The sequence below is a fragment of the Elephantulus edwardii genome, unplaced genomic scaffold (genome assembly GCF_000299155.1).
Source record: "Elephantulus edwardii isolate Elephantulus edwardi_28Jun2011 unplaced genomic scaffold, EleEdw1.0 scaffold00052, whole genome shotgun sequence".
Classification (NCBI taxonomy): Eukaryota; Metazoa; Chordata; class Mammalia; order Macroscelidea; family Macroscelididae; genus Elephantulus; species Elephantulus edwardii.
Window position 1 is genome coordinate 6,170,163 of NW_006399802.1, and position 12,752 is coordinate 6,182,914.

Sequence of the window (12,752 nt, forward strand, 5' to 3'; positions counted from 1 at the left end):
GAAAGTCATCACTCCAAGAAAACAGCAGAGTGGAAGACAAGGCTTTATTCTACACACCTGGTTAGCTAGTGACACTAGTAACATAGACTAGAGACGTAGAAAGAGAAAATATTATTTAAATAATAATAATAACTACTATTATTATATAATGCTTTTTCTAATGGATTTTCTTTTTTGCTTACTGGGAGCTCCAGGGAGATAGGATCTCTAAGTATGTACATGTAAATAAGTGGGCTAACACACAGAAAGATTGGGAGCATGACACCGGGTTCGACAGTGTTCCCTTCTGTTGTGTGCAGGGCCGTCATGAATCTGAGACCATGAGGTAGCACCTAACAAGTTTATTTTAAAAACAAACACACGTCAAGTTCTTTCATCTAATACAAATTCACTTCCCTTCTATTGAGGATAGGCACTTGAAAGGAAATGAAAGTTTCTGAGACTGTTTAATAGTTCTAAGCCTGACTGGATCACCTAGACAGTTCCTATTAACTTCTCATCTGAGGAAGATTTCTGCAGGAACGTTCTATTGTATAACTTTAGCTCTATACAAGTGTCTTATTTATAATAATCTGGGTAAGGACATGAGAAAGGATGCTGTCAGGCAGAGCTCAGAAGAGAACCGTTGATTATTATTCCCAGAGTGACTGAGTTCTCATGACCACATGGCCAGAGACTCACAGAAGCTCCTTTTAGACGTAGAATGACTGGGAATATAATCAGAGTGACCACATCCTCTCCTTAGCATCACATGGACATGATCGTGTTTGGCAAATTAGCCATGTATCTGATAGCCCACTATCAATGTACATAACAGTGTGCTAAGCTCAGTTAAAGGCCAAGTGTAAGAAAAGAGAACCTGAAAAGCTATTGACCAGTCAGGATGTAGTCCAAGAAATGTTAGTGAAATGATATATACTGTGTACATGGCTCCATTTTTCTTTACGTTTGATGATTCAGGTGCCCTCTTCATTTTAGTGCCAGCCCTATATCTCATTAAGGGGAATTTAAAGAATCCTGGGCAACTCTTACCAAAGACTCTTTTTCTCCCTCTTGTCTTACTCTTTTAAATTTTTTTTTTATTTATTTCATTGTTGTATACCATTGAATAGCATCCGACTGGCACAAGAGGAGATTGCCCCTCCTTCTCCAGCAGAGCACCTGATGGATTCGAAGCACATGCTTTCGGGATTGCAGCACAGCTTCTTGCCTCTAGGCCACCAGAGCTCCCTGCCTTACTCTCTTCTGTAATCAAGTTTACCATGGATGCATGAAAATGGGGTTGTAATAGAATCAGATTAGACTCCTTTATTTGATCTGTATGACCCCGGTATATTATTTGATAATATTGAGCCTCTTAAAATTGTTGGGAGAGCTAAATGAGGGTATTTAATAATTCATTTAATTTGATAATTAAATGAGCCTATTACCTAACAGCAACAGTAAAGAAATCTGGAGACACATTCCATTAGGAAAATTTACTGTCAAGGACCCCTCCAAAGTGCTAAAGGGCAAGGACATTAATTTAAAGACTAAGGTGCAGCTGAGGAGCTCTGCTGGCCTAATGGTAAGGAGGTATGCAACCAACCCAACAGCATATGATTATTGTAGTGATGCAAATGGATTTAAGGATGCATTCCTTGAGTGTATTATTGTTGCTTGGTGTATACACAACAGGCATTCAGAGGGAATGCAGTGCCTCATTAGTTTTTAGTTCAGCTGTCCATACTGCTCTCTGCTTGGCAAGTATTGTTGAATTACATCCTTTTTGAAATCCACAGTTGATCCTATATTCAATCATTGTCTTTCAGACCAACAAGGCAAACTAGTTCTCTATTTATTAAAAAGAAATCTGTAGATATGTTCTTAAGAAGTCTTTTGATAATTTTTTCCTATTAAAATATTTTATATATTTTCCTAGTTCAAGAAATACTACAATGTCTTTCTTTAACATACTGTTAAGAGAATACTGAGAACATTAGGGATGCCAGAGTATAAAATAAATATCAGGTAGGAAGTTTGAGGTTGTGCCAAGAAATCCAAAGGACGTGTCCTTCACCTTTGGTCAATTACCTTGAAGAGATCTGTATTTATTCCTATTCCAAGATAGGTGATGCAACAGCACGTAGAAATTATTGAACAATATCACTAATATAACACACAAGCAAAATCTTGCTGAAGATTATAAAAAAAATTACTGAAACAGTATATTAACAGAGAACTGCAAGAAATCAAGCTGGGTTTAGAAGAGGCTGTGGCACTAGGGATATCATTGCCAATGTCTGATGGATCTTGACTGAAAGCAGAGAGTACCAGAAGAATGTCTATTTGTGTTTTATTGATGATGAAAAAGCATTTGACTGTGAATCACAACCTGTGGCTAATATTGAAAAGAATGGGAATCGCAGAACATTTGATTGTGCTCATGCAAAACCTATATATCCTTAGACCAAGAAGCAGTCATATGAACCAAGCAAGGAAACACTTAATGGTTCAAAATCAAGAAATCTTTCTCCATACCTTTTCAAGCTGTATGCAGAACAGATCACTCAGGAAATTGGGCTTTACGAAGAAGAATGTGGTATCAGGATTGGAAGAAGACTCATCAACAGCCTAAATTATATAGATGATACAACTTTGCTCACTGAAACTGAGGAGGACTTAAATCGTTTGCTGCAGAAGGTCAAGGACTGCAGTCTTCAACATGGATTGCGTCTCAACATCAAGAAAACAAAAGATTCTTACCACTGTACCAATTGGCAACATCATGGCAGATGGAGAAGAGATTGAGGTTATTAACAATTTCAGCTTGCTTGGGTCTACAATCAACACACTTGGCACCAGCAATCAGAAAAGCAGAAGACAAATTACATTGGGAAAATCTGCTGTCAGGGACCTCTCTATAGTGTTAAGGAGTAATGTCAGTCTAGAGACTAAGGTGCACCTGATCCAAGCCATGATCTTCTCAGTTACTTGCTGTGCATCTGAGAGTTGGACAAGGATGACTAAGGATGACAGAAGAAGAATCAGTGCCTTTGAGTTGTGGTGCTAGAGAAGATTATTGAACAGACCATCGACTGCTAAGAGAACAAACAAGTCTGTCCTTGAGAGGTTGAAAGCAGGTTGCTTCTTAGAGGCAAGGATTTTGAAACACCATCTAATACTTTGGCACTGTTGCTTTAGGGGACATCATGCTTGGAAGCGTAGAGGGTCAGCTTGAGAGCAGAAGACTTTGCGTGTGCTGTACTGACACAGAGACTGTGGCAATGGGGACAGATGTGTCAGAGACAGTGAGATTGGCTCAAGGTATGGTAGGGGTCAGAGCTGTTGTTCATATCGTCACTATGAGTCTTAGTTGTCTCGACAGCGCATAACAACAACAACAACAACAAAGATCAGCTAGAAATTAAACTTGTCTGGATTACGTTATCATTGTTACTATTGTTACTATTACTCAACACTTTCTGTAGTACCAGAATCAATCACAAGTCTAAAACTATCAGCCTCTTGATCTTGACAAGTTGAGGGGTTACAAGAAGGACTCAATCCAAAATAATTGCAGCAAGAAGGAGTCTACCAAGATTATTGCCATTTCTGTATTCCGAGTGTATTCTCAAGGATTTAAAGAAATTGTAGTATTTTTTCTTTAACAGCCCCAACCCCCACCCCATTGAAAAAGATTTTGACTTATAGCAACCCTGTAGAACACAGTAGAATTGCCCAGATGGTTTTTTTTAAGAGTGTATATTTTGGGGAGCTCTGGTGGCCTAGTGGCAAGGAGCTGCAACTATAATCCCAGAGGTGCACGGTTCAAATCCACCAGATTCTCTGCTGGGGAAGGAGGGGCAATCTCCTCCTGTACCAGTCAGATCTGATTTGACGGTACACTCACACAAAAATAATAAAATAAATTAAAAAAATTTAAAAAAAAAAGACTGTATATTTTTACATAAATAGACTGTCTTATCTTTCTTCCATGAAGCAACTAGTGGGTTCAAACACCCAGCCTTTTGGTTAATAGCCACATTCTTTAACCACTGTGCCACCAAGGCTCCTTGCTTTCCCTTAGACAATTGCCTATTTTCTTCTGCCATCCAAGTACTAACCCTTCCTGACCTGCTTAGCTTACAAGGTCGGGGACGTGCACGGGTAATGGCCTGACGCAGCTGTTTTGTTCTCAGATGAAGTGGGGATGTTGGAGCCACTGTCCTTTTGGTTAGTGGCCAGGTGTTTTGACCATCATGCCGCCAAGGCACCTCATCATAGTCACTTCAAATAACTTCATGTGCCAGTTATTTAAGGGCAGATTGCAGAGTTGCTGGTGGGTTTAAGCTGGTGAGCATTTTAACCACCGTGCCACCAGGACTCCTGTGATGGTGATGACATGCATTCATACATACATATGTCTGCATTTATCATGCTGTGACTTGGACTTGACCTAACTTTTGTTATTGAGGGGAATCATACTGCACACTTCAAAGTGGATGTGTATAAACTCAGAGCTGTGCTTCTGTGGGCGTAATGAGCATCCATCACTGGGGTGGGTGAGCCAAAGCTCAGGGACCAGGTGTCAGGAACGTAGTAGGGGTGGTGGTGTCGTGAGTCCAAGTGGAGGCTTTCGCTTAATGACGTAGACACTCCTATGAGAGGATCTAGAGGCCCCCCTTCCGTGGTGCCAGTGAAGTTGCTGCCGCTTTATGTAGGTCCTTTACTACGATGTTCTATCTGAGACATTCACTTGGTCATGATTTTAAAATATATTAAAGTGTCAGGTGTAAAACCCAGGCCAGTGCTCTTGCCTGTCTCCAGGTGGAATGATCTCAAGGAGGATCAGACCGTGCTGTCTTCTGACACATAACAATTTGCACTTATTTGATCAAAGACGTATTACTCCTATGGTAAATGTACTTGTTTTGAACCCAGTCTTCAAAGCAGATCAGTTATGGTTTTTTGGTTTTGTTTTTCCATCAAGCCTATCATGATGTGTAAACATTACCTCCCCTTCTGAACAGTAGATTTGTTTGGGGAATATGTTTGTATGTGTGAATGAATTTTAGTCTCAGATGCTTTTTGCTGTTACAGTATCACTCTTTTTATTACCTGATAATTAAGTCCTCCTCTCTCTCTCTTTTTTTTTTTGGTCATAAAAGTGAATTTGTACTTTTGACCTGGTTTATCAAGATGCCATTAATGAACCCCTATTAAGACAGCAAGGCCACAGTGCTCCAGGCCTGATTACAGGAATTAAATAGTGTGTATTGGCTTACCACCGCTCCTCAGCAGGAGCGCTCACTCATAATTCCTTTGCATCTAGTCTCAGCAGGAGAAGATTGACAGCATTGAAGACCATGTCAACAGTGCTGCTGTGAATGTTGAAGAGGGAACCAAAAACTTGGGGAAGGTAAGATTCTGCTCCTGCTGACAAATCAATGGTACTCTGGCTCCCAGGAATCTCTAGTATTAACCCAATTGATCTGCTCTCTTTAATGTTGAGGGAACCAGCAATTAAGGAAATAAGCAAGAAATGACACATAGCTAGTGCAGGAAATCAATGGTGGCTGTAATATTCTGCTCCAGCAATCATCCTGTCAAGAGAGAAATGTTATCAAAACAGTAAACTGACTCCCTATTAGAAGGCATTCAGGGCTGCACGTGAATATTCTCAGAGATTTGGGGAGAGGAGTTTTGCAATAATCCAGTTGGGGCAGATGTGTAAGGACACGGCAGCATGTGTGGGGTCTATTTTGCACAGACTGTTGCTTTTAACCCCGGGTATGTAGCCACTGAATAATCTCTGGAGCATAAAAGCTCGGAGGGGAAATCTGTGGCTGCTGAAACGGTTTAAATAAGGCAGCTAGATAGTTAGTGGATTGATTGTTTTGCCAGTGAAATCGATGCATAGCTGTCCACTGTCTAGCTTATTCCTCTTATGTTCTGAGCTCTCAAGCAGTACCTGTGGAATGCTTTCTTTCCCTGTTCCACAAGTACAATCTCTGAGGTTAATTATGCACCAAGAGTTAAAGAGGCATTGCCAGGAGTAATGAGAGGAAAATGCACATCACCACAGGCAGATATTCTCAACTCAATTTCTAAATTGAATTTTTTTTCTTTTTTCCTTTTTTTTTTACAGGCTGCAAAGTACAAGCTGGCAGCTCTGCCTGTGGCAGGTGCACTCATCGGAGGAGTGGTAGGGGGTCCGATTGGCCTCCTTGCAGGCTTCAAAGTCGCAGGAATTGCAGCTGCACTTGGTGGTGGGGTGTTGGGCTTCACAGGTGGAAAATTGATACAAAGAAGGAAACAGAAAATGATGGAGAAGCTCACTTCCAGCTGCCCGGATCTTCCCAGCCAAAGTGACAAGAAATGCAGTTAAAAATCAGACTTCAGTATTGTTGGCACCAACGCACCTATCCAGTGATGGTCCTGGCTGCTGCTGCGGACACTCGGTCAACTTTTAAAACACAAGTATATCAAGAGAGGGACCGTAGATGATTAAACTGTGTGCTAAGTGGGTCTATTTTGGTGTTTGCTGGGGTATTACTGGAGAAGTTGAGATTGAAGAGCTGGGACTGAGGATGTATAATGTCTGTCAGATACAGATTCAGAACTGCCAAGGAGCATCATTTCTTCCTGCACATGTGAAAACAGAACTTCTCATTCTGATGGGGATTTGAAATGTGTTGGAATGGAAGAATAATTTCTTCCATAATCGCTGTTTCTTCTATAACACTAATTCAGAGTCTCTAAGGTCAGACCTATTTGTAGATTATTTTGCCCTATTTTCAAGACCAGAAGAGATTGATAAGAGCCTTATCAGGTAGATCAGTATAGCTAGCATAGGGAGGACAGGTGAACTTGATAATGGATCCAGTTGGTGAAACCTGTTGTATTTGTGAAACCCCCCAGTTTTCTGGTTAAGGAAATGAATAGTGAAAGAGAACAGAGAAACCCAGTTGCTCTTGCAAGTGTTTTCATTTGTGACATCGGCTTCCTCTCTGAACCGTTCTTCCGGGGCTCTTTAAATAAAAATCGCAGACTATCAAGAAGTAGGAGATTTATTAAGCCAGGAGGCAAGGTCTTTCTGTCATCCAGTCTCCACATTCTCAGAGTTCTAGAGTTCTTTGCCTTCTCTTGTCATTCTGGAAAGGTCTTTGGTTTGGTGAATTCTCCCCTTGCGTCGTGAAGACTTTTCCTTGAAATCTACTTTTCCATGCTGTCTCCCATTTCTGTCTATGCTTCTCAGTAAACCCTAGGTGTGTGTGGGATTATTCCTCAGATCTATCCAATATTATTAGATCCAGGACTTAAAATGAGCAGAAGAGAAGCATGTGACTATTTTCTGGGGCATCTTCCAGTTTCATGGGAATGCCGTACCTTTCCCCAAGATGTCTTCAATGGTTTCAGTTGGTCTTTGGGGACACGAAGAACTAGCTTTCTGTCTCTATGACTGTTCTTTCCTCAGCTGCCCTTCCTTCGCAGGGACGGCATTCTTTCTCACATCCCCACCTCTTACATTCAAGATGAGGAGGGGCTCAGTCCTGTTGAAGGATCTGTGGTGCTAATCTCAACACTTGTCATCCACAGCAACTGTGGCTCAGCCCAACCGAATGTCTTGTCTCCAACAGTTGAAAGGTTTTAAACCTAGAGAATAAAATTTAAGGCTGTAGACAGCCTCTCCGTCTGTCCCTCACCACCATCCCCAACTTATTTGAATTAGGAAAGAGGCACGTGTGGCCTTCCTCTTCGCCTCCACCCCCCGTTCTAAGGACAGAGGAATGAGCACCTGCAGAACCCCAAGAAGCATGAGCTGTCTCTGCCGGGGACCCACACAGCTTCCACAGGGCTGGTTTCCCACTTAACATTTGCCTTGCTGAGTTTATTTTTAATAAGATTGATTGATTGCTACCTTTTATTTCTGTGCCAAATCCAAAGAGACCTTTCTCTTTCCTACTTTTAAAGTGTCAGAGACTGTGCGATTGGCACAGGACAGAGCAGAGTTTAGGGCTGTTGTACATAGGGTCGCTATGAGTCGCAGGTGACTCGACGGCACATAAAAACAACACTTTTAAAGTTTCACCAATGAATCTGAGTCGTGGTGGTGGTGGTGGGGGAGTGCTATTTCTGCCTCTCATTAAATAATTACACAGCGTCAAGTATTGCTGTCTGCTAACTAGTATCTTTTCCTTCCAGGAAGGAAATCGTTTGACTAAATATCATATTCTAACCCAGAGTTTGATTTTGAGTACCTGTAAAGTTAGAATAATTACTTTTGAATCCTCTCCTCCCTTTTTTTAAAAAAAAGATAATAATAATTTTGATCTCTGCTGTCCATTTAGCACAAGGTGCCCAAACCCACATGAGCATCAGAATCCTGCAGGGCACTGGTTTAAAACAAGAAACCTCACCCTTAGCCCCACAAACTACTCTGAGATGTAGCCAGCTAAATCTGGTTCACGAATATTAGAAATTTACAGCAGGACTCTGTTGTATCATGTAGTTCTGTAATTTCCAGTATTATTCTCCTCAGTATAGCCCAGTCTTGGTCGCCACAGTCAGCCCTGCTTAGACTCCACTGTCTTGGTAACACCATCCTTACAATGCCAGAATGATTTTACCTCAGGTAGTGAGGGAGAGAGGAGGCCTGGAATGAAATCGCCTCTTACTTGGTTCTCATTTTTACTGAGCCAGGGTGGGACACCGCTGCACGTTCTTTTTTAATTTTTGCTCCTCCTCAGAGCAGGAGTGTGATGCCAGCTGCCTTCACTTAAGCACATTATAGTACTTGAAAAAAAAATGTTTTGTAATTTCAAATGATTTAGAAATTCTACCTGCTTTCTCTTGTCATAAGGAGCTCTGGTGGTGTGGTCCATCAGGAGATGTGCCGCTAATTCTGAAGCAGAGCCTTTCTGGTACCCAAGGCCACCAGCAGCTCTGAGGGAGAAAGATGAGCAGTCTCCTCCCATGTGGTTTATAGCCTCTCACAACCTGCTGATGCGTCAGCTGTGGGTCCATTCCAACTTGACGGCCAGGAGTTGAGTTGTTGAGTTCTCTGTCAGAATACCTAATAATTAATTTTTGTAGAAATTGCTAGAAGTACTTAGTAAGTTATAAATGACATAAAGTAGTATTTAGAAATATAAATTAGTCAATACAACTCAAATTTTAAATTTGAATGTCATGTCCCACAGTATCAGATTCCATTTTTACTACAGTATGTTGAAAAGTAAAGAACACTTGGATTAATAACTTAAAATTTATATAAAACTCATTTGGGTAGAGTAAGCACACCCTTATTACAGACAGTCCATCATGATGTTTTTCATTCTCCCTCAGTTCTTTAACTACTCTGACTGAAAGCCACTAAGTTGATTTCCTAACCTCACCTTGAGTTACAATCCTCAGACTTCAAAGGAAAGAAAAACCCTATAGAGAAACGGGTATTTACTGCTTTCTCTTTTTAAACCACTTCATTAGACATTTAGGTAAGGAAACAGTGTCAGCAAAATTAAATCATTTGTAGAGGGTGTGAATGCTGTTGAATGAAAACAGTTGTTTCCTTTCCCTTATACTGTGCTGGCTTTCTGCAGAAATACGATAAGCCATTCATTCCGCTTCTAAAAACCCGACCGAGCTCACTGCTGTCAAGTTCATTCCAACTTATTGAGTTTCCGAGGCCTTATATTTTTATGGGAAGAAACTGCTCAGCCTTCACTCTTGATGCTGCGAGTGGATTTGAACTGATGATCCTTCAGTTAGCACAGAAAATCAAGCACTATATACCACCAGAGTTACTCTTCTGCATCACACACCCAGATATCCTAGGAGGCAGGCCTTCTTTGAAATAACACACTCCATTGATTGGCACTGATTCTGTAAGGGTCTGATTCTTTACCAAATGCTCTGGTTATGTTACCAGCTTCCAGTTTCTAATGGTGATGAGTGCTGACTTTGTTCCTCAACCGAGAAAAGTGTTTCGGTTCCAACACACATCCTACAACTTTTTTGTCTACTCACTGGTTATAACCATTGCTTACACAGTACTTTTACAGTATATTTAGAATAAAACTCTAAAGCAGTGCTTTTAAAAACAAATCTATAGTACTCACAGAATTGAACAATTATCTTCTCGAACAGTACCTGTGGAAAGTCACGCACTCACTGGGGTGACGCTGCTATTACTCAGTATGTTTTTTAAATTCTCCTTGTGGAACTGCCTCCAAAGACATTTTTCAAGCCACGGAAGAAAAGCCATCTGCATCTTTACTAGTCACGGACTTCGCTCCCTCGTCCTTGTGAACTCGCCTCTCTTCTTTCCTCAAAGCTGTCTTTCCCTCTTCATTTTTAGCTTTCCTGGTCTCTCTGCTGGGCCTGTAACCCGAGGTTCCCTAGACAGGGCTGTGGTAGGGTGGCCAGAACTGGCTAGACTTCTTGGAGAACCCTGAGCTTTGAACTGAAGCAGAGTGCTCAACAGGGAGGATCCCTGGAGTCCAGAAACACCCCTCTGGCCTCCCTCCTGCCACTCAGTGCCATACGTACTTGCCCAGGCGTAGGGACGGGGTACTGGCCATGCCAACCACAGGAAGCTGAAGAAATATGTAATCTCATACCCCCCTCCCCAATGAAAGTGCAGAAACCAAAACATGCTTTGTATTAGCTTTAAAAATGAAATTCTCAGGTACTCAGCCCTTCGTTGCTGCCACATGAAATCTTTGGGACACAGGGCAAAGGAAAGCTTGGTATAGGTTTTCCTGTGAAATGGGATGTTTTCTTCTTTCCTATGAAGCATAGCCTGGGTTTTATTCTCAAGTGCTTGAGACTGTTACATCATGTTATCAGAAACTTAATGAAAGATCGGGTGTTTCCCCCCGGGAAATTTCTTGACAGTTGGGGTTCTTTGTGGATTGTGTGTGTGCTAATGCTGCCTTTTCCCGCACCAGTCCTTCTCCTTATGTAGAGTCAGTTAATGCACTATCCTTTTATGGAGTGACTGCTCCGGCACTGAGTGCAGTCAGTGGGGAAAGATGCACACACACATCAGCTTGCTGCCGACTAAGAAATTAGGTATTTTTTGGGTTTTGGTAAATTAATTGCCAGCCTTGATTCTAGTGTCCTTCTTGACCACCGAGTAGTTGCTTGACGAGGTCTGCATATTGGGGTCCTGTCACAGGTCCTCCCCTGTTGCCCTGAAGACTGGCTTTGGCATCTTTAGCGTCCTGCAGCCCTCTCTTGATTGGAGGTTTGGCAAGAGCGGCATTGATCTCATGTCTGGGACTTCTAGAGAATTGTTCATGTGTTGATTTATAGTCTCTGAAGGTGGGAATCAGCCTTCCTCTTTTTGGTGCAGGCAGCCCTGCTGTGGATTGGGAATTGATTGGCGTGAGCATCTCATGGCCATCAAGCCTGAGTGCCTTCCTGTATTGAAACAATTCTTGTCCCTGTTTGTTCATCTGGTATCTCTCCACTTCGACAAACTTCTTGATCTCTTGCCTGACCCCTGGCATCAGTTGCATGGGATAATTCTTCCTCAATGAATTACTTCATTGTGATAAAAATGGCATTATTTCTGCACATGTGGAAATTTAAATGCACCTTAGATGGTTTCCTAGGTTGTGTTAGTTAAAGCTGCTGAATATGGTTTACATTGTAGTATTAAACCCATGGTGATAGCAAGCGTCAATGCAAGAGAAAAATGCAAGGGTAAGAATGTCTGCAGATTTTGTAACACTTACTGAACTCCTTGATCATTTAGTCTGTTGTTGAGCGGTGCTTGTTTAAGAAAACATGAAATAATTCACTCATTCAACAAACATTTAATTCCGTTCCTGCTATAGATTGAATCCTGGGGCCATGCACAGAAAAGTAAGACTAGAATCTACCCTTGTAAACAAACCGTTTAGGCTAATGAACCTATGTCCAGAGCAAGTACAACACACTGACAATACAACATGCTGAGTACCTGACAAGAAGACTGATCTACAAGCTGAGGACAGGGAGCGGGGAGGGGAGGCTGGCCTGGGAAAAGGGGGGGCTTTGTGGGGCACGTGGTAGTTTGTCTGATTGAAGCAGAGCCCAGGGCTTGCAGGTGTCAGGGGAACACATGCATGTGCACAGAGGCTTCAGAAACATGGGAGAGCAAGGTGAACTTACCCAGAACGAGAAAATTCAAATATGGGTGAATGGGGGAGCGGTAGATTGAGACGCTGACTGCACCCACTGCTCGAGAGACGCACCATGACCCAGAGGACCACGTTCCCTCGGCTGTGATCTTTGAGGAAACAGATTCGCTCATCTTACTCCCACAGAATGGCTTTTGGGTTTGAACTGACACCTTTTAGTAGCTGCTTAGTTTAACCACTGTGCACCGGGGTACCCAGAAATTCACTCGGGTGGTTATATCTTTTTATGGCTAATAAGGTTTGTTTTTTGTTTGTTTATTTTAAAGAATTTATGTCTTGCTTTGTATCAAATCAGACTGTTAGAATCCTCTGCGTTTGTTACTTTGACTTGCCAAAGCAATAAAAAAAGCCCCACATTTGGTAAATTTGCCTGGGTTCCTGGTGTGCGTGGCATACTCGTTTTGCCTCCCTGTGAGATCCCACCACCTTCCTAGCCTATTACTTCCATCAATATTTGTTGAAAACCCACCGAGGAAAGAAGCAGTCATGAAATTTACCTTCGTGTGCTCCCGTCCATCAGGGTTCGAGTTTTCCGACTCCCGGGACCATGTGTTGACGGCAGCGATTCTGCGGCACTTT

General features: G+C 42.0%; 1 protein-coding gene across 1 annotated transcript in view; it reads left to right on the plus strand.

The window, feature by feature from the left end:
• The window catches only part of STX17 (syntaxin 17), a 54,757-nt gene extending 48,387 nt beyond the window's left edge, over window positions 1-6,370 (plus strand). Inside the window, exons 6-7 of the mRNA XM_006886877.1 lie at window positions 5,315-5,401; window positions 6,131-6,370. Of these exons, the coding sequence (XP_006886939.1) occupies window positions 5,315-5,401; window positions 6,131-6,370 (327 nt within the window). The remainder of the gene's footprint in view (window positions 1-5,314; window positions 5,402-6,130) is intronic.
• Window positions 6,371-12,752: the final 6,382 nt, after the last annotated feature.